The sequence below is a fragment of the Nothoprocta perdicaria genome, unplaced genomic scaffold (assembly GCF_003342845.1).
Source record: "Nothoprocta perdicaria isolate Ctin4 unplaced genomic scaffold, notPer1 scaffold_116, whole genome shotgun sequence".
Lineage (NCBI taxonomy): Eukaryota > Metazoa > Chordata > Aves > Tinamiformes > Tinamidae > Nothoprocta > Nothoprocta perdicaria.
The window spans coordinates 224,641-251,954 of NW_020454272.1; the positions used below are offsets into that span (position 1 = coordinate 224,641).

General features: G+C 39.5%; 1 protein-coding gene across 1 annotated transcript in view; it reads right to left on the reverse strand.

The window, feature by feature from the left end:
• The window catches only part of CDK17 (cyclin dependent kinase 17), a 51,148-nt gene that overhangs the window by 17,240 nt on the left and 6,594 nt on the right, over positions 1 to 27,314 (reverse strand). Inside the window, exons 2-3 of the mRNA XM_026053453.1 lie at positions 19,551 to 19,715; positions 12,606 to 12,739 (exon numbers count right to left, since the gene is read on the reverse strand). Coding sequence (XP_025909238.1) covers positions 12,606 to 12,739; positions 19,551 to 19,715 — 299 coding nt within the window. The remainder of the gene's footprint in view (positions 1 to 12,605; positions 12,740 to 19,550; positions 19,716 to 27,314) is intronic.

Genomic DNA, 27,314 nt, shown 5'->3' on the forward strand with positions numbered 1-27,314 from the left:
GCACACACGCTGTTCACAGCCACCACCGGGCACGGACAGAAATTCCTGGACTGAAGCCACTGAAGCCTGAGCTTCTGGCAGTTGACTCTCCTGTTTTTAATTTCACTCCTCATAATTAAGTAAAGAGAATAAGGTCTGCCAGCTTGCTCTCTGCAACCCAGCATCAGCTGCTCCGCCTAACGGAAAAGTTCACTGCCATATTTTGTATTTGGTGAGGAATTTTGAACTTGGAACCACAGCCTTTGAACAAAAGCAGCACTGTTGCCGTATGGATTGAGGAACAGAGAACAGCAGCTTTGATCACCATTTCGTAGATCAATTAAAGGAAATCCCTCAATTTTGGCAGCTTCCTATTTCTTTACTCATTTTCAGTTTCTGCATTTTGCAGTTTTTGAATTAGTGACAATTTTTAAAGTGCTTGTGTGGTTTTGGGGAAAGTGGAGGAATGATGAGTTGTAACGAGAGCTAGTAATGACTCTTTTCTTGAAACCTTTTTTTTTTTTTCCTCTCCATTACAGAATTTGCCTTTCTTGTTTTTTGGAAAGCTTGCTAACGCAACAGGCAATTAAAATTCAGTACAGTTAGAATCGTTAGAAAGGAGAAATACCTTCCCCCCTACCCCAATGGTCTTCAGAAATCTGTAACAGAAATAAGAACTTTATTAAAAAGACACCCCATAATTTAGCACCTCCTTCAGACAATTCACGAAGCATGTCAGAACACCTGAACTCCAAGGAAGCAGCTCCCTATTGCAGCTGGATTCCCTCACTGCAGGGGCAATTCCCAGGAGCTGCTGGGCCAAGACCAAGAAAGCTGAAAGGACCCCCTTGACCCACAAGCTGGACAAGATCCTGCTTTTCTTTCTCCCACTTCTCAAGAAACTTAAAATTTGCCAAATCCCAAGACGGCAGAAGAGAAGAAAGCTGGGCTCAGCTCTTCAGTGCAACTTGGACACGGCAGATACCCTCATTAACCTATCTATCCTGGGGCAAAACAGCTGTCTTGCCCTCCCAGCTATGGTCTGCAGTAGCAGGGCAATCTGCTGCAATGCTGTCACTGTGCCATAGTGCTCATTTGACAGCAAGTATTTTAACAGAGTCTCTTTACACATACACTAAAATGAACGACAGTGTTTGAATGCAAGTACTTACTGATGGTAAGGACCAAAATCCGACCAAGTTTGGGGGTGTGCGGGGAGTTTAAAAGCCTTATTTATGAGAGCAATATCCCTAAGTATAGATAAGGATACTTACATGAAGTCTCCTATCATCAGCCTCTAGCTACTTAAAAATAGCAAAAATTAAGGAAAATGTTTTAGACTGCACACCAAGTATGAGAAAGACAGAAATAACTGCATTTTGCTTGTCTATGCCACCCTATTCATACCCAGCTTTTGTAATAAATGAAGCAGCCTTCTAATGAGAAAAAAAAGCAACTGGAATTAAGTACAATGCAGCAACAAGAAAGGGGGCTCATTAGAAGTGCAAGGCCAATAAATACAGTGTTTCCTAGCAGCTAAGTAGCAACACTGGACACTAAAATTACATCAGTTTGGCATTGCTGGAAACCCCAGTAATTTAACAGAAATTACATTAAAGAAAGAAAAACAAGAAGGAACCCCCTATCAAACACCAACCAGGTTTGAACCCGAAATGTTCAAGCACTACGCAACCTGTGGACACTTCTGCAACTTGATTGCCTGAAAGCCCCTAAACATTTCCACAAAAGGTGAAGTTTACGCGCGGGGCGCTCAAGCCGGCTGGGGAAACCGGTTTCTCCGCAGGCTGCGAAGCCTCTGCACGGGAAGCAGAGGCAAGGCCAGGACACGAGGGCCCAGAGCCATCCCCCACCTTCCCTGCCTCCCTTCCCAGCCCTTCCTGGATGCTCCCGTGGTGTCCGGCTCCGGCGGCACCCAGTCCCTGCCCTCCTGAATGCTGCTCTTCACCGTCCCCTCGGCATGCAGCCAAACTGCTCCAGTGGAATGTGAGCAGCAGGAAATGGCTTTTTTTTTTTTTTTTTTTTCCAAGAGTATCTAATTCTCCCAAACCTCCGTGGAATGCCATGAAGCAAAGGGAAAAGAGGCTGCTCGGGACAGGGAGCTTTGGCCGGCCTGATTTCAGTGATCAATCGAATCTAACGAAGTGTCAGCAGTGCTGAAGAGAAAGGCCACAAGACAGCACTTAGGAGGCAACTTACACGCGCAGGCTGTTACAGGATCCTGCTCTGAGGAGGTTTAAAATAGTAATAAGGAAGCACATGCAAAATTAATGACAGGATTACTTTCACTAGGGTCTTTAATTTTTGATAATTAAGATTTTGGCCTTGCCAATACTACACAGTTAAACATCCAGTTTTAACACAGGAATCAATTTTGCATCTCTCTATGTATCTTTTAGAAACTTTGCTTCATATTTAAGTTGGGAAATTAGAATTTACTAAATTATTTTATGTATTAGTTTTTAAACACCACAGGTGGACTCTTTACATATGCACGATATTCCCTCATCTACACAGAGCGAATCTAGGTTCATTTCTTCACAACTGAAACAACCAAAGGTTTACTGAAAAGCAAAACATTCTTTTTTTTCAGGAACATAAAACACCTCACCTAAAACAAACCACCTAACAAACCAAGCAATAGCATTTTTCTGTATATTATTTCAGATATCATTTGGAAAAAATAAATTTAATTTGTGGAAGAAATCTTGTGAATTGGTGACATTTTCCAACCCGACTCTTTAACGGCTCTCTTTAGGGCCAGCTTGCCACGAGATAAATCAAGATGTTCAGGGGACGCAGCACTGTTACAAGCCCTGCTGCCTGCAGCTAACTGGGCTGCTTAACAAACTTCTTTTTTGATCCACTTCCAAGCCACGTTCTGCAGAATATATTCAAGCACCAGCAGCTCTGCGAGGCAATCAGAATGCTCAGGTGGCCCCTTCTTCCCTCATATTTTCAAGAACACATTTTTTCTCTCCTCATGTCTAATGCTTAACGTGTAATCTTGTTTTATCAGGGGCAAAGAAACATACGCTATTTTTACAGCTTGTCTGAAGCCAGAATAACATGTGTTCCACTCTGTGCGGCTGGAGATAAAAATGAAAGCACTTGTGACTCTAATATCAGTTTCTTGTCTACGGAGATAAAAACGAAATCTCGACTTGTTCTAATCTTTATTATTTCTTTCTAACATTAGCTATAGCAAATGCTCTGGAAAAATCTGCACTTTGTCAAGCCGTTTCTTTGATGTGGCTAGCACCCAACTGACCTGCTGGAACTTCACATGTATCCCACAGCAACATCACAAACTAATTTGGGGCAAGAAAAACTCGGGCAGGTTTTCCAGCTTAAATCCTGCAGGTTCTATGAGTGAAGTAATTTAGCATTATAAGTAAACGAATACATCTTCCAACTCTAAACACAAAATAGCTTGTGTTGTTTCACATATATTTAGAAGTAAAAAAAAAAAAGTCTGTATTTTGACTTCTTCACCTTTTTGTGCCCTTTGGACATCCCAAAATACCCCTGGGAGTATCAACATCTTCATTTGCCACCCACAGCAGACCCTTCACAAGGGTTTGGCACTAGCATTTTGTTACCACATTGTGCTTTCCCATCCAATTCTATAAATTGATCTTTTTTTCCTACTCGCCCAGGTCTGCTCTCCTGTTCTCCTTAAGACAAACTTGCTACATACTCCTCTTTCTGTCTGGTCATCTGGGCCCACAAAATATTCTTTAGTGCCATGGGATGAGACTTTCCAAAAAGTCTAATTTCTAGTTAACAGATCCAAATTCACTCCTTTCCAAAATCCTGTCAAAAATGTACTTGCACAAAATGTATCTATTCTTTTTATCTGTTCACTTTTTAAGTGTTGAAGTGATTACTAAGAACAACTTCTTGTCACTTTACTCCATTCACCATTGGTATTTTGCACTATACACTTTAGTAAATCCGTGTGTAAAACAAAGAAGATATTTATTCAGGATATACAATGTTTGAACTCTACAGATTAAATATACTACAGAAAAAAAAGCAATTTTGCATAACAGACTTTTAAGTCTGTCTTCTGATGACACAAGTCACTGACTCATGCAATGCATATTTGGACAATAAACACTGACGCTTTGCACAAAACAGAAGGGCAGTAATCAAGAACAGACAAAACCAGTACAGACCCGGGAAACGCTCCGGTGAAGAATCGGTGGAGGCGGTTCTGCATTGAGGCCTCACTATGCTAATGTATCAGCAGCAATCTATCAAGGGGGGAAGAAGTAAAACTGAGATTCCTTTCATTTTTATCATTCACTAGCGGGCCAGTTTACAGACTGCTGCTTTCTTCCTGGAGTAGCAGAAATAAATCTGCCTTCCCTGTATCTATCGGGCTGCAAATGCTACTGATCTTTTTAGCTGCAAGACTGTTTCTCGCAGTCCTGTAGAACTAAGCAAGCAGTCAGAAAAATCAGAAGGAAAGAACAGGCGACACCGACTGACACAGCCTCAACCTCCGGCCGTGTCAGGCCGCGCAGCAGAGCGTCCGACGGCCCCAAAGGGCAGCAGTGCCCGGCCCGCGGCCACACGAGCCGTCGCGCTCGGGTTCCAGCAACGCGGGGACACCGAGCTCTGCCCCTGCGGCCCGGGGCGGCGTGGGCTGCTCGCGCAGCGCGGGGCACCCGGGGCCGCGCTCTGGGGAGCTGCCGGCCTGGGTGCCAGCGGCGGCGTGAGGCTGGGATGGCCCTTGCAGCCTCCTTGCCCCTGGTCACTGCTGACCACCTTCACGCACAGTCTGTGCCAGCAGGCAGAGCTAGGGCTCCTCTTCCCTCCAGAACTCGTCTTTGCAGGGGCAACATTCTTCTCTGCCGCCCCCAAAGTCCTGTAACATCATCACCGAGCAAAACGACTGCCAAGTCTGAAGTCATCCTCTTGACAGCCCGAACAGCCCACTACAGATCAGATGAAAACAATTTGCTCCCTTGTGTAAGCACGGGCCTGCCCTGGCTTTCTCACTGGTTTCAGCGAGCACCAGGGACGTGTCAGCTGCAACCACGAGCTGTTGCCTAACAAGCCGTCGTGCTTTTGTCCCCGGCACAACACTTAACGAGACCTTAAAAGCCGCATCTCAACCCTCTGTGCAACACCGTTCAACTCCGTGGCAGGCCTGCCCCAGAAATCTTATACTTCCTTCACATATTTTAAATAAGAATGTATGTTATGTGTTACTTAATAACATGAAAATAATTTGAAAAACAACTGGATATGCCTATGAGAATTTAACACAGGCATATACAGCCTTAAATGCATGTACTTACTGTGCCATTTTTGTATCAGGTATCATATGGAGATGTTTTCTGAAGGCTGCCTTATCAAATTTCAGTGCATTTTTGTCAAATGACCAAGTTAGCATACTTAAAGCCAACTGGATCCTCTAAAGAATTCTGACATATTACAAGGTTGCTGGAGGCAAAAGCAAATAGAAAGGAACAACCTCAAATCACAGAACATATTTATAGAGAAGTCTGTTGTTTGGTTGCAGCACCGCAGTTTCGGAGACCTCCAAAGCCCTGACACAAAACACAAGCTCACACATCCACTGTAAGATATCTATACAAACTCAGCATCAGTTTTTTTCACATCCTTTTAAACAAGACTCAAAACAAGACTTGGTGATTTTAACCAAACCCACTGTTTTTGCAGCTGGACAGAGTTATTTATGCCTGTTCTCCTTTAGGTATTCAAAACCAGGCGACGTGTGTATGTGTACACGTATCGTATGTACATGTATCAGGGCATTTCTTTTCTAATGTACCATGAGATGACAAACAGCCCACTGAGATATTTTTCTGTAGTTACTCATATCTTCACATGTAAAATGTCCTAAATCAGAAGACATGAGAAGCCAATAGGCATGAAATCTCCTAAATATGTCCTTAATACAGATAATAAAATTGAGGCACCACCATTTGTTGTGAACCTGCAGAGAGTAAGCATACGAACACAAAATATCTCAAACAGGCTCGCATTTATGTTCTAGTTCCACAGCATAGTGTGGACAAAAACTGCATAAAAATACATGTCAAAGAAAAAAAAAAAAGGAAAGAAAAAGAAAGTACCTAGAAAAAGCTCCCACTTATCTGATTCCAGGCTGCAAGAAACGCTCAGTGCTGCAGTGCAGCTCACACTGCAATGCTCAAGCAGGTGTAACCAATCCGTCCTGATGCAGAAAATGGAATTTTTCCTTCCTCTGTAGAATAGTTTGTACCTCAATGTTATGTACTGTTTCTACACCCAAATGTTACGTTTTCATGTTACTGAAAGTATTAAATCACAATAAATCAATTACAATTCTATTCAATTTGAGAAAAGTGACAAAGAACCTATTCTTCTACTACAAGTAGCAGTACTGAAAATACAATTTTAAGCCCCATCTGGAACAGATCACTGCTAGTTTTCACTCCATAAATCCAGGCTGTTCTTTAAACGGGCTGCCAATGGGCAACACAATTCAAGAAAGGATCAGATTCGAGTATTCAATCTGACATGTCTTTTTGGAATCAGGTGGCTTGAAGCTGGGTTTCTTCATTCCAAAAAAAAAAAAAAAAAAAATTAAAAGGCGTGGAATTCATTAATCAATTTGATCATGACATTTTTTTTTCCTCCAATATACTAGTCAAAACACAAATACTCAAAATATTTTCAGGAATTTTGTCATCAAACTGAGTCCACGATCTCCAATCCCAACAAGTAACTTTCAGTTGCAGATGTAGGGGTGCAAGGAAAAGATGAGGAGCTAAACGTAATCAGGGAAATATGGGTATTACTATGAAGCCAAAGTCTTAGTCTCTATTTTGGCCTTAGGAGCCACATTTTCCTGGCCTATTACACCTACTACCATCAATCAACAAAGCAAGGACTTTACTGCCAGAAATTTTAGAAAGTTATCACTTTGGCCACTCAAAAAAGAGACACATGAAATAACATAATAAAACCAGAAGTGCAAATAGCTAGCTTTTGTTTTATTTACTTGAGCACAATGAAACACTCCTAAAAAGAAAACTTGTAAACTTGTCAATAACTTTCCAGGAATGTTTATAACATTTTTATTTTTAATTCACAAAGTGGGCTTCACAGCTCAACAGATAACTTATCTCATGTATGCAGCTAAAAATGTGAAATTTTTAATTTCATCGCCAAATTGCTTTTAACAGGAATTTTAATGCTAAACTCTGTTTCGACATTTAAATATCCGAGTAAAAACTGCTTTTTTTTTTTTCCCCAAAGACAATACATTCAATTTTTGAATTTACTTTACTTCTTCGAGCAATTTTAAGGTGATGGTTTGAAATTCTTTAGAACAAATACAGTATTCAGAAACTGCATTCCTGAAGCTGCTATTCACAACCATCCAAATGAACAAAATACTCCCCAAGATTTTGAAAATTTTGAAAATTCTGAAACAAGATAAATAAGACTCTAATACTAGAGATATCACTTTTGTCAAGTGTCTTATAAATACACCAAAAATTGTTAAATTATGCCAGAAATGCATTGTAATCCTTGTTTTTTTTTTTTTTTTTTTAATGATTTCACTGATCTTCAGAGGGCTTATAATGAAGTAAACTTTGAGGGTACAGAAAAGAAGAAGGAAAAAATAATATCTCTGAATTGTGTATCTCGGTGTTGATACTGCTGAGGCACTAGGCCTGCAACGTGAGCCCGGCAGGACCGGGGCCTGAGGGCTGCTTGGCCCCGTGGTAGGTGCTGGGCAGGGACAGATGCCCCCAAGGCAAGCGCTGCCTCACTTACTGCCTCCCCCTGATTTTCAAGTGTTGGTTTCTGCACATTTTGACCAATTTCTCTCAGAGAGGCAGAGGGAAAACTGACCCATAGTAAAATGCCACATCATTAGCTTACAAGAAACAGCGAGGCAGGGAACGGACACTGGAAAATAAATTTGATGAGACATCCAACAGAACATGCTACCAGTAAAACACAGCTTCAAACAGTAAGAAGCCTGGATGGAAGAGGCAAGAGTCCTGAAAGTCAAGATCAACTCTCGCCTCTTGAGACCCTTCCTGCAGGTTCCTATTTCTGGGTAGCAAGAGCAGAAGAGATAACTTAGGATCCCCCTCCCAAAATAAACCAGCAAAGCTGCAGTGAAGGCAGCGGCAAACTCGAAGCCCACAGCCAGAACAGTCTAACAGGAGAGCTCTTCCTAATGCCATGATTGCTAACACAAGACACTCAACACAAAGCTGCAACTATCAGGTAACTGAGGAAAACTTCTGGGATTCAAGAGTCTGGCACTGTGACATCCTGGACACAAAAGTAAGGATGGAGGTACAGGGTACGAGCTGCAGCCAAGCACTTAACTTCTCCTCTGCTTTGCAGACTGCCAAACATGGCCAATAGGGCAGATGATTTTTAATGGCAATTTTAAAAGAAGAACCCCCAAAAAGTTACAAAGCATATGAAACAAAGCTCTCCAAATTAAGACCATCTTTATAAAAAGTGTATTAACTTTTTAAAGGGAAGCGAGAAGCTTTGCAGAAAGAACGCAGGAAGCTGCAAGGGAAATGTACAAACCTTTGGCATGGTGCTTACAGATGTCCCTAACAAAATGACATAAAAGGCATCACTAAATTATCCTCATTCCCCCAAAATCTAGTAAAAGGCAAGTTCAGAAGCCTGTTTGTTCCCTAAGCTGAGGTACTTTTCCTCATAGCAGGAACAGTAACAGTGCTTCCTGCAGGCACGACGTGCTGCAATGCAGGTCGTTTGATCCATGCCAGCCAAGACTGTTGGACTTTGCAGCACTCGGCTAAACGTGTTGCACTCGCCCAAAAACCCATTCCCAAACTACAGTATATCGCTTTCCAAAGGTACATGTGCTTGGAATGACCTCCTTGCACTGCTTTTAAGCTCAAGAGAGAGAAAACACAACGGCTGAACCCGCCGCTAACCACCTGGAAGGAGAACAGCGCCCAGCAGCGAGCGGCTTGACCCGCCACAAGCTCCTTCAGATGGCGGGAACTGATTCTCAGGATGCAGATCTGGGAAACAGCCTGGGCAACAGCGAGCTCTGGCCCAACGCCCGTTCCCGTACGGAGACGGCTTACGGGGGAGGGAAAACAGATGTTCCCATTTGCACAGACTGTACCTCCCCTTTGTCCTCATCTGCTGCAGTTCCTAACGAAGCTGCCGGTATCCAGGGTGTGGGTACGAGGCCTCCAACGAGCACTTAGTGCTTGAAACCTATTTATATTAGTATATTACTATCCAGGTCTTCTTCCCAGCAAATCCAAGTGAAAATGTTTTAAGCTGTAAATAACTCCATGATCTTGAGAAGTGTTTCTTATTATATGATGAAAGTATCTGCACTTAAAATACACATACACACATATATATAATTACGCTTAGGCTATATATTTTCTTGCACTTGAAAGATTACATAAATAGGTTTTGATAAACAATTTTACTGATTCACTGAATGCTCATTAGGATTAATGCTACAAATATTTGTAATTAAACAAGAACGGCTGTTGGAAGCCAAGTTCCTCACATAGTAGATGTTTGCAGCTACTGTCAATATAGCTGCTGAATGAAAACATATATAACACGAATTTAAGAAGAAAAAAACAAGTGCTTTATGGACCATCCATAGCCTGCAAATTATAGGCAAAATTATTTTTTTCTGTGCAATATCATTCCCTTCTAGTATGTTCTTTTTCTGTTCCAAACATATACCAACTAAAATTAGTAATTTCTAAAGAATCTAACTCCAGAACTGCAATGCTGTCAAATGCAGAAGCAAGAGCAGATCACCTCCCTGTTCATACCCACCATGCTGGCCTGAATTTCATGTCATTTGTGGCGATAACCGATTGAAAGTTGCTATCTCCAGAGTTGCCACTGAGGCTGGAAAATATTCATCCCAGATGACTGTAGACTATAGATCGGATTCTTGATGCAGTACAACTGTTTATCTAAAAATTGTGTCAAATTTAGGCTACACGGAAGTATGACTATTTCCTGTCTAAAGCGGGTCAATTTGGGATTACAAAATTTTAGCTTTTCATCGCTAAGAAGACTCCGTTAGAAGAAAAGCTTTCATAATGTCTGTGTGGGAAAACTTTAGAAAGATTGAGGTTTATTTCTTAACGAAATATTTCAAGTGCCCTGGATAAGAAAAGCTGCCTGCTCAGATTTAAAGCAACAGGTTTATTTCATGATACGCTGCGGTGCACACTGACACCAGGGATCAAGAACTACTACAGTATAAAGGGAGGGACAAGGACTTGTGATACTGGAGTTGGAGACATACCACACTCACAGCTTCTTCACGTGCTGATCAAAGGAAAAACCGTCACGGTTGCTGTGGCCCTCTCGGGGCTAGGCTTGCTGAACGACACACCATTCAAATTGCTAACAACTTCATGTAAAGTGTTTGTTGATACACATTCTGGGTCAAAATGTATATTCTGAAATACAAAACATCCCTGGAATATTAATATTCAGTATCAACAATGAGGTCATAAGTTTTTGGCATGCACATTTTCAGCAAGCATGTTATTTTTTTTCTTTTTTGGATGTATAGCTAATCTGCATAAAAATAGAACTTTCTTTAGGATTCTATGGACAAATGAAGCACAAAAAATACGGTTATATCCAAAAGCCTAAAAGGAAAAAGGGCTATTCCAAGGTGGTTTTTCCTCTGACATAAACCAATAGGTTAAATAAAACACAAAAAAAAAAACCCAAACAAAAACCCACGGAAATCCCACAAAACACTTCTATGTAGTGAAACTTACAGAACGTCAACTAAAAATATTTATCAAAGATATCATTCTAAAATTGAGAAGTGAAAGTGTTTTCAAATGTTAGCTTAAAACCTTAGTTTGGAAGTCATCATGCCAAGACTGAAGCAACTTCGGAGAAAAACTACAGTCCTCGCAGCATGTGCAAAACAGCTGCCAAATGCTGCCCTGCTCGCCGGCTGGGCCAAGCAACAAAGAAATAATGTTCATTTCAAATCCCAGGGACAAACATTTCAAATTTGGAGAAAAATGAAGAAATTAACATTGGGCAAAGATAACTTAGATAAAAGTTATCTAAGAAAAAGAGCCTCTGAAGCAGCAATTTTAAAACTCTTTTACAATGTAAAGTAGCCCACTGAGAAGTTGCTTTTATTTCATATTTATCCTAAAATTACTACTTTTTTTTTTTTTTTTTTTTTAATTATTTTATAGCTCCTGTCAGTTTCATGAGCTGAAAACCTAATCTAAAGAGATCGTGACCCCGGCTCTTAGCCCCCTCCGGAAGACTCCACACATTTTCATTTCAGTTTGTGAATGTCATTATCTACCATTAACTTCCTTATTTCTTTCTTGTCTAAATGCATATTTCAAGGCAGAGAAAATGGGTAAAGAGCAAAGGGAAACTCAACAAGAAAATAATTTAGAAGATTTTATGTTTCCCTAGCACACATTCTGATGTACAATCTTGTATGACTTTTTAATTTTTCTACAAAAATGTCATAGCGAGTCGGGCCAACAGTCCAGCTTTAACAGGCTTTAGTTCAAGTCTGAGGTTAACACACAAATGTAGACAGCTTGATGACAGAAACCCAGGTGCTAGAAAAGATATAAATAATTCATACAATTAATTCCCACATTCTTGGAATCATACCCGCATTTCATGCTTGGAATCTTGGAATTACAAGCATAACTAAACTCCTCGCAGATAAAAAAAAATTTGGCATGCACACTCGACTGTAACTTATCCAGATCTGTTTCCCAAATCCTCTATTTGATATCATACTTTGAATTAAGATTTTGCAGTCTTACAAAGTGCATATGTTGTACGCGACAACTACAAAATTCTACGTGCTACTAGAGCAGTATGTAGGGGCTCCAATACAATTATACCTTTTGCACACTCTAGAAGCAGGGAAGTGTTCTGTTTTTCTTTGCCAAGGGAAATGACAACAAAGCAAGCACAAGGGTGGTTAGTATTCGTAATGAGACTCATAAATAAAGGAAATTATGTGCACAGTTATTCAAAAGGTACTTTTCCTCCTTTTGTTTACCATCCTGTAAGGTTCCGTTCATGAAAAAACAGGAAGAGAAAGAAAGGCTGAAGCAGGCAGGACCATCTCTTCTGCAGCATTTGTTTTACAAAGATTAGAAGCAGCTCTATGTGAAAATATCTAAATACTACCCAAGTTGAATATCCTAAGTGGCACAGAATGTGAAGCAAAGATATTCTTGACTCAATTCACTAATGTCTATAACAATTCTTGCAGAATTCTACCAAATATGCATTACAAACACCAATGCTGAACTTTCAGTTCTTCCGAAAAACTGAGGTTTCAGAACTTAGTTTTTCAAAACGGAACAACTCATAAACAATTAAAGAGGATCGAGAGATTTCTGGGTGACAAATGGAAATGGAAGTTTAAGCCATGGCATAATAATGCTCTCCACACTAAATATATGTCAGCCTGTTTAAAGTTAATTGAAGGGAAGACAATCAGTCAAATGGGACAATTAAAGCAATCCCCAAGTCTCCTGTCAATTTAGCTGTTCCTCACATGAAAAGTGAATTACCTCCATAGAGATTCGCCTGTGTATCCGGTTTCTGAGACAAACACCTGTGGGAGACTGAACTTCATCAGATGATGTTCCAGAAGCTTGGTCACTTTCACCATCCGACCCCATTTTTAGATTTTCATGAACAATATCTAAAAAAAAAAAAAAAAAAAAAAAAAAAAAAAAAAAAGGCAGCAAGTCAGTTGTCAATCAGTAAAGCAGTCTTGCACTAGCATCTCCCATACATGGACAGAAAACCTGTATCTTTACTATGTAGTACCTTTTAATGTCAGTGTCAAAAACCCATTGTAGTCTTCATTTTTTTTTTCTTTTATGGCTCAGGAACCACAAGAACGAAAAGCATTAAATTAACAGAAACAGCTACCAGGACAGAAGTTACACACAAATTTTACCATTATCTTATTCGGTTTGTAGCACCACTTCATCTCCTACCCACAATGTCTATAAGCCACCTTTTCTTCACGTCTTCAGTTCCTGTACTGCCTCACTTCACCTTTGCAAAAAGAAAAACTGAGACTCACAGAGAAATACAGAACAGTTTTGAGAAGAATTTATAAGATTTTCCAATTAGGCTACCTGAGCTCAGACATGTAAACATTTCTTCAAAGAGGTTAAAAAAAAAGAAATCCTCAAAGGTGTAGGTGCCCTATTTGCCAAATGCCTAAATGCCAGTGTGGCTCTCGGGGGGTCAGGGGCAGGAGCCATGGATGCATTCTGGATGCCTTAATAGCAACCCACAGCACAAAAGTGGATTTGGGAGAGGGCTTGATTTTCTTAATTATTTAAATGAAATTTTCAGTCTTACAGAGAAATTTATGTAACAGTCTACCCCAAATGCAGGATACTGCAGAATTTTTATGTGAACTGAAATTAATATTTTCATCATAATCTTGCAGAATGATCCACATAAATCAGTTTGGGTATATAATGTCTTGTATATATATATTTTTTAAGCACTACAGGTTGTTCTGGGCTCCAGAAGATGCAAATTGTAATGAATGAAGAAAAAATCAAGGTGGTGTCATCAAGAGGCAAGACACATAACGGGAAAATGATCCTACAAGATGATGCACTACGATTAATGCTCCCTCCCTCATCATCTCTGAAAAAATTCAACTCCAAAATCCTACACAGACTAAATATTTCAAATGAGGGAGGGGCTTCAAATGACCCCAATGTCCCCAGTCTCTCCTGTTCCTGGATATTATGCAAGATCTTGTAAGGGGTAAAATTGGGACCTGAGGGACAACTAAAATCCCTGAAACCTACTCGTAAAAACACTAATATTAATAAACTATGCAGAGCTCAATAGTTTTACCACCAAAATACCTGAAAATGCCATTTGCACAGAACTACAACAATAAAAAAAGCAGAGTAGCGTATGCAAGTTTTATCCCTGCTCACCCAGCAGGAAAACTTGCTTTTCTAGAAAAAAAAGCCTTCAGGCAAAGGTTCAGCCATGAACACACCTTCTGAAAGGTTTGCCTATATTGGCTCACATAGAACCACTTCGACTTCAAAGGATCAAATCCTTCCTCAGTACAAAGAATTTCCCTTTTACAGAAAAAAAAAAAAAGGATATAGAAAGATCAACTCAAAGGTATTGGCAGTGCATAATCCAACTCTAAGTACATCAGGTAAACACACAACCTAAGCCCGTATCCTATAAGCAAAGCAAAGTTTTCAGAATGCATGGAGTAGCAATATGGATCTAATTTGGGTTCTGATTAAAAATCCCTATTGCATGACTAACCCATGCTCAAATTTGGACTGAATGGGAGACAAAAAGCTGCACGTCTGGTATAATAAGGAGAATTGGCTGACTTCAAATGAGATAAATACTCGTCAGTGCTTCTAAAGGTATGTTAGACTGAACTGGAAGAAAAGATTTTCAGAAACTGGCTCCTAAAGGTCAGCCTGAATCTTAAGTGAGGCAGACAAAATGTTAACCTTCTTGGCAAAATCAGAGAGAAATTTCTCCCATTTCTAGCTATGCGCTTGAAATCCAGGGCAAGTTGTATGAAATTACTGCCAGCAATAGGAAAGTGTTACTGAAACCATTATCTGCAGCAATGCTGAGTGCTGGAAAACAGCACATGGTAGAAAACAGCACATTCACCATTTCACTTCTTTTAAAAATACTCTTTAAAAGATTCCTCTGTAAGCCATGTCATCCATTTTAGCAATTACAGCTCTCAAGATTCTGTCCTACAAAATTATGTATAAAAGCTACTGCTGTTCCCCTATCTCACTGTAAGGCCCCTTACAGGGCTCAAAAACCCATTTTCTTTAAAAAAGCTAGAATAGAAACCATTATGTGAGCAACCTCACCAAATAAGGCAGATTAAAAAGCATTATAGTCTCAGCAAAGAAGTAATTATGTTATTTTTTGAGAAGACTAATACATATGATAAAGGAGTCGTGTGACTGACACCTTCATACGGTTCAACATAAAACACACAGTGTTCAATTCACGAACCATAGATATTATGGAATCACTGTAAAATTGCACTTCTTTGAAATGTAACATTCAGAACTTAAAAGGAGGTCCCACTTGACAAAGATAATTCTACTAAGATGACCACCTACACAATAATATATAAGTAAATTTTCAAGAATCAGTAACACAAAATCTTACATTTGGGGCAGATAACGCAGTTGCAAGAAGATTCAGTTCTCTCCAAATCATGAATGAGAAGGCAAAGTCGATCTTGATCTGTGCCTCACAAGACTATATTCTAGTATCTTAGACTTCAACAAGATGAAGGTTAGTCTAGCATATTATAATGTTTTTGGTAAGTGCGGATATAATTTATATACCCATAAGGGGCCCAAATAAATATCCATATATGTAGGGTATATCAGGTGTGTATATAATGTGTATGTGTGTGTGCGCATATGTGTGTATATCTATCTATATACGCACAAACGCGCACACACACACATATATATGTAAATCAATATATATATACACAAAACGTCCTATGCAGGATACAAACTAGTAGCACCTAAAATCAGGAAGCACTAACCTGAATTTCTAATGGGCTGAATATCCAAGTGCTCTTATCTACAAGGGTTTTCAGATGCTTTAAACATTAATCTATTATCTAATTATGGGTACTTTAAGGTTTTTTTTTTTTAAACTTGGCTGTGTTACCACCTAAAATAAACATGTCCTTTTATTTTATTCAATTAAAAAAGTATTAGTTGAGCCATATGTTCATTACTTTAATAGCATAAAACTAGGAACAAGGCATTAACCTAGTCATTTTAATCATTTTACACAGGTGCACAATGATAATGTCTGATCAAGCAATGATAAAAAAAATGCAAATACTTCTCTAATTTCACTAAGTTTTATTTCTACAGACAAGTTCACCTGCACCAAAGCCAGACTGCACAGTCTTCAGAGTCTTTAATGGCTCCATAATTTATTGAATTGGTCTCCCTGAACACCATAACCACTCTCTTATGCAGGTGTTTGATGTACTCTCATACCTAATTAAACACCCTGGGCGCTCTTGCAATCAAAAGGTGTAGGTGACTACAATAAAACATGAAAACTACAGAAGCACATTTGAAAGAAAATGCTGCTGCTGTTTCAGTTATGAGGAATTCAGAAGAGAAGAAATTAGAAGATAAGAAATCTTTAGTGCAGCAAATGAAAGCTCGTCCGAGAGAGCCTGGCACAGGCTGCCCAGGGAGGCTGTGGAGTCTCCTTCTCTGGAGATCTTCCCAACCCGCCTGGATGCCGCCCTGTGCCCCGGGCTCCGGGTACCCCTGCGGGAGCAGGGGGTTGGACTGGATGATCTCTAGAGGTCTCTGCCAACCTGAACCAGTCTGGGATCCTGTGAGAGCCAGGATAATATCTTCTGATTAGGCAGGACGTGTGCTCTTTCAAACTTACTTTAAATGCTTACAAAGAAACCCACAGGGCTTGCATTATTTAATTCCTTGCACTCTCCTAGAGCTTACTTTTCTAGGAACTGAATAAACTTTATCATCAGTTGCACTAAAAACACTCCAATTTGAGGCAGGGAATGGAGAGAAACTCCCTTTGTTCTTAACATTATCCAACCACAAAACCAGTATGGAAACTTCATTCCTCTTGATTTCTCAGGAAGAAACAGCACGTTTCCATAACTGAGTTAGTGCAACGGTGCAAAGCAGAGCTAAAGTGCACCCAGGCTGCACTCACGCCTCCTGACATCACCGGCTGCAGCTCAGAGCTGGCCAGGGGTGGCTTCGCCTATTCCAAGCTCCTCTTCAGTATTCCCAGTTCCAGAGGCAGGGAGCACGGCCACCCCGCTTGGCTCTGCATTCAGCCACAGCAGGCCTCAGGAGGGTTGATCAGCGCTGCCTCCGAACTGGTAAACGCAGCAGGTAGAAGCTTCTGGGGCTGCAGGACTTTTGAAGCTGTACAGACATATGGGAGCTGCTCAAATAAATAAGCAAAAGAGCTAGACCGTCAAGCGCATCAGCAGCATGGCTGATTTGCAGCTTTACCTGAGACATGGACATCAGCCAGTATCACAACTAATAAGGGAGTATTAAAGTAAAAATGACTGCAAAATTTTCAGCAAAGATAAACTCTTTGGCCAGAAATTCAGATTTTGTCTTTAAGAACAATTTAACAAAGCCTAGAGTCAACAGAAATGTTTCCAAGCAGAAAAATCTTAAAAAACGTCTTGGGATTTTAAACACATTAAGACAACAGCAGAAACTCATGTTCAATCCTCAGAAAATAATCCTGAATCCCCTAAGCTCCTCAAGCAATTTCTGCACTGAAAATCTCATTCAAAAGCAAGCTGCATAAACACACACCTGCGGCAAGTCTTGCTGCATTTTTATTTTATTTTTAAAGCAAATACCCTTTCTCTTACTGCCATCATTTTGTGCTACCCCAAGCATTTCTCTCTGATTGCATGCTCCCACCAGCAGCATACAGGAAAAAGTGAAAAGGATGAATGGAGAAAAAAGTTGTACGTAGTGGGGGATATCTGACCATTTCACTTCTGACACCACTCTTCCCACGTAAAAAAACCTCAACATCCTGCTGAGTAACCAGCATTCCCATATGGCAGAGACAAAGGGAGGAAAGATGTGAAAAAGGAACAGAAAGAGCACCAGTGATTATGCTTGTTCACATGTTTGCCACCCAGCAAACACATTAAAGTGATTTAAATTTTCATCATATGACAAAGGTTAGAGGGGAAAAAAAAGAAACCCCAAAGATTTGGAAAGAGAAATGAGAAAAGGAAGAGGGGAAAATGGATGGTAAGTAAATGGTAGAAAATTCAGAGCTTGAGAAACCTGATAACATAACACAGTTATGTTATGCAAACAGACGTTCTAATGGCAACTCTGTACCCAAAGCAAAAAGGCATATATACGTTTTAAATCTATTTTTTCTACTTCAATGAAGCTGCAAATTCTTCAGGAACCTGCAGTTACTTAATATAAAGCTTTTAAAAATAATGTAAACTATTCAAATTGTGGGTTTTTTTATTTAGAACCACTTAACTTGTCCACCTAAATAAAATAAATATCATGCTTCTGTATTACTTTCACATCAGAACTTTCAGTTGAAAAGTAGTTAACATAAAATATTAAAAAAGGATAAAAAAAGGAAAAAAAAGGAAAGTCATTAAAGCAATTTCTTCTTTTGCAAAGCTGATTTGAAAATCATCTTGAAAGTTTTCAAAAGAATAACATTGATAAATTTGCATTAAAACATTTATAGTCCAATACTTTAAAGGCAACACAAAAATGGAGCATACGGAAGCAGAAAACTCCCTTCTATGCCACTTTTGTATGCCTGATTTGACAGATAATCCATAGAAGACTCAGTACTCGTGACCAGAACGATAAAGTACACAACTTTTCTTTAAAAGCTTTGTCTCTTCATTAGATTCTTGGCAATTGCTACTTACGCGAAGCTTGGCCAGGCCAAATAAAGGCAAGTGAAGTGTGGGGAACCTCGGTGAAATCAGGAATTGGGTCTGTGCTCAAAGCCTGCACCGTCAGAGCCCTTTTTTGGGGGGCAGCAACAGCTGCTAAACTCCACGCACGAGCAGGGAGTTTAAAGACTGAAGAGCAGCACAAACAGTAAAAAGGTCTTGAACAGTTTTGATAGCAATGTGTGATATTATAGCTGAGGATATCGATAGGGGATATCCGTAAGTGATCAGTAAAGTTTAAAGGAGTTTTAGTACCTAAAAGACCAAAGGTGCTCGGTCGAAATGTCACCTGTTTCTAAAGGGGGCTGCAAGGCTGCAGCACTCACAGCGTTCTAATTGAATTGTGACTTGCTCTCATTTTCTATCATCAATTAATTAAGTGTAATTTAACGTAACACAAAAACAGGGTAAGACATCATTGGTGACTGGAGGCAGCAACATGACAGATTACTTGCAGGAGAAAAAAAACTGTTTTAACTGTAATTCAGAACCACAAATATAGCTCAAGACCACAACAAAAAGATAATTATAGTTGACCAGCCTTAATTTATCACTGAAAGAAGGTCATTTTTTTTTCATACTGTTAAAAAAAATATATCAAGAGTAATACATCATTTTTTAAATTCAATGTAAATTATTATTATTTTTTTAAATCTTAACACAACTGCAGTTCTCAATGACGGTTAACTGAGATGGACATTCGGGTTCCTTGCATGCTGATACAAAAGAATACTTTTTAATTTATGCATGTCAAATTTACGGATGATTTCTAGATGCTGTTTTTAAGTGGCCACTTCAGAACCTTAAAGCGGCATTGAGTACCTTAAACGGAGTTTTATGCAACAACCTTGTAATAAAAATTACTGCATTGCCAGAAATCTCTTAAAAGCATCAGAGTAACGGTACATCATGCTAAGGATCAAACACAGGCATCATTCTTTACAGAAAAGAAAAGGAAATGAAAAATAACGTAGTAAATTACCTAATCTGCTCCCATTTCTAGGCATTGCCATGAAAGAGCCGAGGCTTCCCCCTATGACGCTATGCGGTCTCCGTAAAGGGGGCTTCTTGAAAGATCCTGTGTACTGGTGGAGAAATGAGTGCATGCTGTGAGACGTTGGAGGCCTGCCATTCTTCACAATGGGCTCTACAATTCCCAAGGACCAATATATTCATTCCCACAAGCAAGCAGGAGGGTCAGGAACATGCCAGAAGGAAAAAAAAAAAAAAAGAAAAAGAAAAAAAAARAAAACAAAAGAAAAGAAAAAAGAAACAAAAAGTTACTAGACAGGAAATTACCACTCTGGTAAAATTCGTTCAGCAAATTAATACAAAACATTGCATTGAAAACTACAGAAATTTTATTTGACTGAAATCTGTCAATCTGAAACTGGATCAGTATATGGTCTGACACATTAGATAACCTTCCAAAAAAATGAATAAAAAAACAGAACAGCCTTTAACAGTTGCATTTTTTCCTTTCTTGAATTTAACAGTTGCATTTTTTTCTCTCTTGAATTAGTCTTTTTTGCAGTGTTTCACCTTGACTATAATTTAAACAGACAAGCTGATGTATTGACTCACATGAAGAGCAACTTCATCAGAAGGTATTCAGCAATAGCCCTTCTCAAAAATGTTGAGGGTCAATAGTAGTGAGGTCCTGCAAGCGGAAGTCCTTAGAAGGAAACGTAGCTCACGATACACCCTACAGCAGCCTTATCATAATTAAGTTGATTAACTTAAAGCATACCGGAACCATGAAGGCTTCAATTAATTATTTGGGCTTTTCCACTGATTCGTATCTGAAACACTTTACAGTTCCTAGACTCGAAATCAAGACTGTAACACTTGCTACATTACTGATAAGCATAAAATAATTATTAAAATCAACAGACAAAAGCATCAAGAAATTAGGAGCTAGCAGGTTCTGAGCAAGCCTCACTCTGCACGTGCGAATAGCTCTAAAACTGCTCACTATAAAAGCACACAGGACTGTACACACAGGTTTAGGTTTTCTGTTGCTTGCTTGGTTGATATTTTTATTCCACGTTACCCCATGCTGCCACGACAGGGGCCCTTCTCTTTATGTTATATAGCAGCTGGAAGAGGCAGCACCCAGGGATTCAACCTGCCCAGAGCCCTGGCACTGCTGGGCTGCTCCCTGAGGGCCACTTGCTGGGACAAGGAGCAAGGTTCATATACATGCAGATATAAAAGACATAAAAGACATCATAAAAAACATCAATATCTTTTTGGAGATATTATTATGATTACTTTAAAGAGAAGTACATGGACAGAGCTAGCCAAGGGCGGAACAGTAACTTTAAAAAATAATTATTTGAGATATTTGCATATACACATGAAATATGTTTAGACAAAAATAACTTTCACCCAGCTGATGCAGGAAAAAGAAGAGACTGAAAAATTGCTTTAGGCAGAAAATAGAAAGTGAAAGAAAATGTTGGCTGTGCTGCAAGGCTGCCTGCAGCTCTCAGTTAACATCCTTCATAAACACAGCTTCAAAGGGGGCGAGTAACAGTAAAAATACAGCGCACATCTGTGAGTAGGTGCATGCAGTATCACCGGTGTCTTCACTTTCAAAGCCTTGCACATCTGTCGCAATTCTTTGTTTCTTATATATTATATATCATCTCTTTTTAGAGAAATATCAGCTTTCCTGTTCTGCATCTTCTACACCAGTTTTTTGCCACTGCAGCAGACAGTAAGTTTCTACCTCATCATTTTTCTGCTAAAAACTATCGCTTTTGCAAGACAGGAGACTCACAGATTCGCATTCAGCATTATTACTATGGCATGTTATCCCCCCCAAATTAAAACTTAATTTCTGCCTTCCAGATCTAACGCCTTCCAGATTCTAATCTCTGGTTTAAATTTCTTCCATTTTTTTAAGCCTAAAAATTTCACACAGCTTTTACATGCAGTACTGAACAAATTAATGATAACACTGAAAAACCAAAAGATGTTGGTTGGGCTGTTTTCAGAGAGTATCTATAACATTTGGTGAATTTTAGTTGATAGGTGGCATAATTTGGAAAGTACAACTTTATTCTTGTTTTGTACATATGTGGGCAACGTATAACATTTAGCACACTTCTTTTGCATTGTTTTAATTGCTTCTAAAACTAATTACTGAGAAAAAAAACACCAACTAAACATTCCTATATTCCAGTGTAGATTTGAGAAATTTCCACCTCTAACCAAACCTTGCTACTGAGAAGTCTTTTATTTATTATTCTAATGAAAAGTGATTCTCAGAACATTTCTGGAGGGGCAAGAGTACTGTTAAAATCACTTAAATAACTTTAGCTCTGCCACTAGTGTCAACAGCCTCCCCTTCTAGAGGACAACTCTGGAAAACTAAAGGCTGAGAGGACTGGAGCGGGTCTCATGGTAGGTGAAACGAACACCTTGCCTAAAATAAAACAAGAGCAAATTCTGCCTTTAAGGGAAAGTTGCTTTCCCGCTCCTGAGGTGAAGCTGCAGACGCCAGGGCCCAGTTCAGCAAGAGGCTGGGGCTGGGAAGATCAAGCAGCAGGACAAGGCCAAGGCTGGGACGATCAAGACACAGGTCAACGCTGGCGCTGGAAGGATCAACGTGCAGGCCAAGGCCAGGGCTGGGAAGATCAAGCAGCAGGACAAGGCCGGGCTGGCACGATCAAGGCACAGGACAACGCTGGCACTGGAAGGATCAAGGCGCAGGACAAGGCCGGGGCTGGAGGATCAAGGCACAGGACAAGGCCAGGGCTGGAAGGATCAAGGCGCAGGACAAGGCCGGCGCTGGAAGGATCAAGGCGCAAGACAAGGCTGGGCTGGGACGATCAAGGCGCAGGACAAGGCAGGGGCTGGAGGGATCAAGGCGCAGGACAAGGCAGGGGCTGGAAGGATCAAGGCACAGGACAAGGCCAGGCTGGCACGATCAAGCCACAGGACAACGCCGGCACTGGAAGGATCAAGGCGCAGGACAAGGCCGGCGCTGGAGGATCAACGTGCAGGACAAGGTTGGGGCTGGGAGGATGAAGGCGGCAGGACAAGGCCGGCGCTGGAGGATCAACGTGCAGGACAAGGTTGGGGCTGGGAGGATCAAGGCGCAGGACAAGGCCGGCGCTGGAAGGATCAATGGGCAGGACAAGGCCAGGGCTGGGATGATCAATGCGCAGGACAAGGCCGGGGCTGTAGGGATCAAGGCCAAGGCCGCACGTCGGCGGCCGCTCAGCAGCAGCAGTGGTGCCCAGCACGCCGCAGGCTCCGTGCCCACACGGAGCAGGGCCACGTTCACACGTGCTTGGAGGGCTGAAACCTGCTCCCCCCGCGCGGAACGGTTCTTGTCTGCCCAGGCTAGGATCCTGCCCAGGCTAGGATCATTCACTGCTGGGCACAGACAGCAGGCCAGACATTGCGAATGCCAAATAACTAAGCAAGGACCACGTTTGATCTTTGTTATTAAGATGGAAGGGTAATGAGTGAGGATAATTATTTCAACAACACCAAAAAGTTCTCCTCATGGCTCTGGCAGATTTGCACACATCTTAGTCGAAAACTATGAAAACTTAATTCTTAAAATATTTCTACATACAAAAATGAATACAGATCAATGATGAGGATGGACACAGATGAGGAAATTTCTATAAAACTATATATTTTATATAATATTACATATATAATTATATATAATATATATATTAGGAAATTTATATAAAATTAAGGGCATATGGCTAATATATAAAGATTCAGTTATACAGAAATAACTTTTGCCGTCACAGCCTTCCTGCATTATCCTAAGAACTGTTCTAAATTAGAGCCCATTTTAAAATCTAGCAACAGTAATTCAGGTCATGTAGTAGGCCAGGCCAACTGCTGACAGAATGAAATTAAGGTTACAAAAACTCACAAATTAAATTATTAGCACACTTGTAATGGAGAAATATTGATTACATTATTATTATTATTATTATATTACATTATAAAATACATATATTCTAATATATATGTATACTAATACTTTAATTTGCAAAAAATAGATTATACGGTATTCATTTTTTTAAATGTTAAAATATGCACATTTATGTTTTGAGATTTTTTTTGCTATACCTCACTAAGTTTGCATTGTGGCAGGCTGCAATCCTTTAAAGAAATGGTTATATATATTTAATTTTCCCCTCCCTTCCCTAAGTAATAGCGACGGCTACAAGTTGTAACAGATTTTTCAAATCATCATAAAGCTGCCTGCTACTGGAAATGAATTTACAAGACTGCTTATTAATAGCTTTCGTGTGTAGAAGATTTAAAGAAAACACTTTATTTAAAAAAAAAAGTCTCTGTGGAAAAAAAATGCTAACAATGCTGAGTACCTCTTCCAAAGTATCATTTCACTACGTTCACTTTAAGGAATTGTTTTTTTCAGGATTATTAATATTTTGAGTCAATACATTTGCAGGCCAATGGTGTAGTCTTCACAGTGTATAGTATAGCTGTTTTGAGCCAAAACTAGCTGTAAAAGTTATATACCTTTATTATACAGATTCACGAATTGCTTTCATAATTTAATCTCCACGACTACAGGTTTGGTTTGTCTTTACAAAGAAGTTTCACTATGTTTAGTCACTGACATACCTAAAGACAGTCTTGCTTGTATCTACTTGTATTGTATTCTTGGTAAATAAAGGGGGGGAAAGAAATAATGTTGTATTTTGGACTCTGGTCTTGCGCTTTCCTTTAGGCTCACCATCAGGGACAGCAGAAAGTCTATCCAGACCTCCAGCAATTCTCCAATCTCAAGGCTTCTCTTACATTTTTAGTTCCTTGCACTTTGCTCCTGTTCTCACAAATCACCTGGGAAAAGCCTTACCAATTACTTTGCTGCAGCTCCCTTCCATCCCTCCATTTAATTGGGTGTAATTCCAAACTGATCAAAAGTTCAAAACTTTTTGAAATACGAATGTCTCTCTCTTTACTTTTTTTCCCCAACACAACCATGTTATCTTGCTAAGTGTGCTTCTTCAGCAGGTTTTTCAGATTAAAACTGAACAACATGCTGGGACTGCGCACCATCCTATTACTATGACTGCAAAGCTTGGTATTACTAGGTTTTCAACTCTGCTGTAAGCTGAGTAGTAATCCTGTTTTGTTTGGATGATTTTCGTCTGCTTCTTGCTCTCTACCACTCAAACTTCTGTTATTACTGGCATAATACAGAATAACTGAAACAGCACCATTCAAAGAAACCATTATTTAAAATGCAAGTAGACTGGATTACTACTATTTAAGAATTGCCAAACCACATTGCTGCCACATTCTGTTTTAGAGTATCTTCTAAACAGGCATCTTTCAAGAAAATAAAATATCCAGTAAGGTATCACTGTCTTGGAAAGTTTGAAATGATGCCAAGACCAATGCTAACAACCATAGGAACAGAAAATAGCTCAAATGGGCTGCTGAAATTCTTCAGCTGCAAACCAACAGAATTTACATTTGGAGTTGATTCTGCTATACCATAATTAAGAGAACTGCCAGACTAGAGCTGAATGACAGCCTAACTAATCAAGAAGTTTAAGGGACTAGTTAAAATTAAATGTTTTGTAACGTTATAAAGATGTCTCCTCATTCTCCTATAGCCATAACTTAAATAACTGCAAACTTTGGCATGAAATTACTCTCAGTTTAAACATTTTTTAAAATAATCTCCAATGTTCCTTCTCCCTACCCATCTACCTTAAGAGGATCAAAGTACATTCTCTTTCCTGTGTTGGATTCACTGAACTGAATTTACTCAAATTGAGCTTTGACGAGACTGCAGAGTTGCCTGACATTTCTCTGCAAGGTCTCAGGCAGTGGCACACTGTCACACATCAGTCAGGTAGCGGATTAAAGAAAGAAAGTATTTTCATTAGAAATGCAAATGCACTTTAACAATTTTATGAATATCTATCTAATGCCACACATTCAACTACTTTTTTTTTTGTTTGTTTGTTTTGTTCCGTAAGTCTCTCTCTTACTCGACAAAAAGACCATGCTAGCTTTCAGATTTCACTAAAATTCGGAATGATATTTCCTTCAGCTAGCTCTAATAAAGAATCAAAATCACCTTCATGGAAGATGACATTTTCCAGTTAAATTACACAACCCTGAGAGCCAAATAAGTGACTTACCCACTCTGGACAGGAAAATATATATACTGTTTTATTTTTATATATATATATAAAGAGTTTCATATATATATATAAAGAGTTTCATAACAATACAAACCAGGACTTTTTCTCTAATCAAGATAGGTAGATATTGGGAACCTAGACTCAAGCATCTGTAACTTCTCTGAATAAGGTATATGGGGTTAAGACTCGCAAAATTCATTGCAATGATTGTCCTAGGTTCTCTTCTCACAAGAGGAGAGGTAGTTTGATTTAAGTCTTCGAAGCAGATCACCACAGGACCAGCCCAGTGCCAGTGCTGACACAAGGGATGAGGGTCAGGATCTCGCCTGCAACTTTTCACTTGACTTTGGCTTGGCCAAACATGACACGAAGTGCCACTGCGTGCCCTACGAATCAGCTACTTTTTTTTTTTAAAAAAGGAGATCTCTACGAAGTGTCTTTTTTTTTTTTTTTTTCTTTCCTCCCACCCTGGCTTCACCCTAATTCTAAGCAGCTTTCAATTCTTTTTATTTCTTCATTTTGATGGAGTATGTGGGGAAGGTGTCAAAACTCAACATATGTGCACCTAAATCTTTATTCTCTGGACAGCTCGGCATTCATGAAACTGGTGATCTGTCATCATAACCTTTTAAGTAATTCACATCACCTGCCTTCGAGTCATAAATGCTATAGTTGTACAGCTTAATCTTATTTTAGCATCATCATCTAGTAGACATTTATTTAATCAAGCTGGATATATGCTCTTCTAATGACCAATTTTTTACATTTACTATTAGCAATAAAATTATTAAAAATGTTTGATACTGCAAGTCCCTCTCTTCCACCCTCCACCCCACAAAAAAAAAAAAAAAAAATATCTGGTCTTCCTGAACAAGCTTTTGAAAAGAAGCCCTTTTCTTTTTCCTTTACAAGTCTTCAAATATAAACCTTTGACTTCATAGCAAATTTGGGCAGATAGCTTGTACTGTGTAATACTTGATCACACTGCAGCTGTAGTCAGTAAAATTAACAGCTGAGATTGTAGGTGATGTCACCCACAGAATAAATATTAAGTAATTTGAAGTAGCTACACATTTATCTGTATTCTCATGAAACTGCATAAGGAACACTGTAACATCTCGCACAGTTAGAGATTATTTCTGCTGTTGCTTCCTTGGACTCCATTATGTGGAATTATGAGACACTTGGGAAAATAAATGGCTCTAAAAATAGAGCAGCCATTCAAAAGCACTTAAAACTAACTATTCATTTAATAATAAGAGGCAAGCTTTGAAATGACTATTACGACACTAAAAACAAAGTAGAACATCAAGGAACTCCTGCTACTGCTCAAAAACAATCCACAAACCATTTATATGAGCATGTCTCAAGCAAATCTTCACTTGGAAGACACAATAAAAAGAATTGCTAGATTCACACAAAATAAAAATCACATGAAAAACACACACAATCTTGCAAACGTAAATACATGTACAGTGAATTTTTGGCTTTATTGTCTAGTTAGGAAGACAGAAGATGACAAAAATATTCAAAATTACAAAACTGTCTCTAAGGACTCTTTACCTATTTCCTATTGT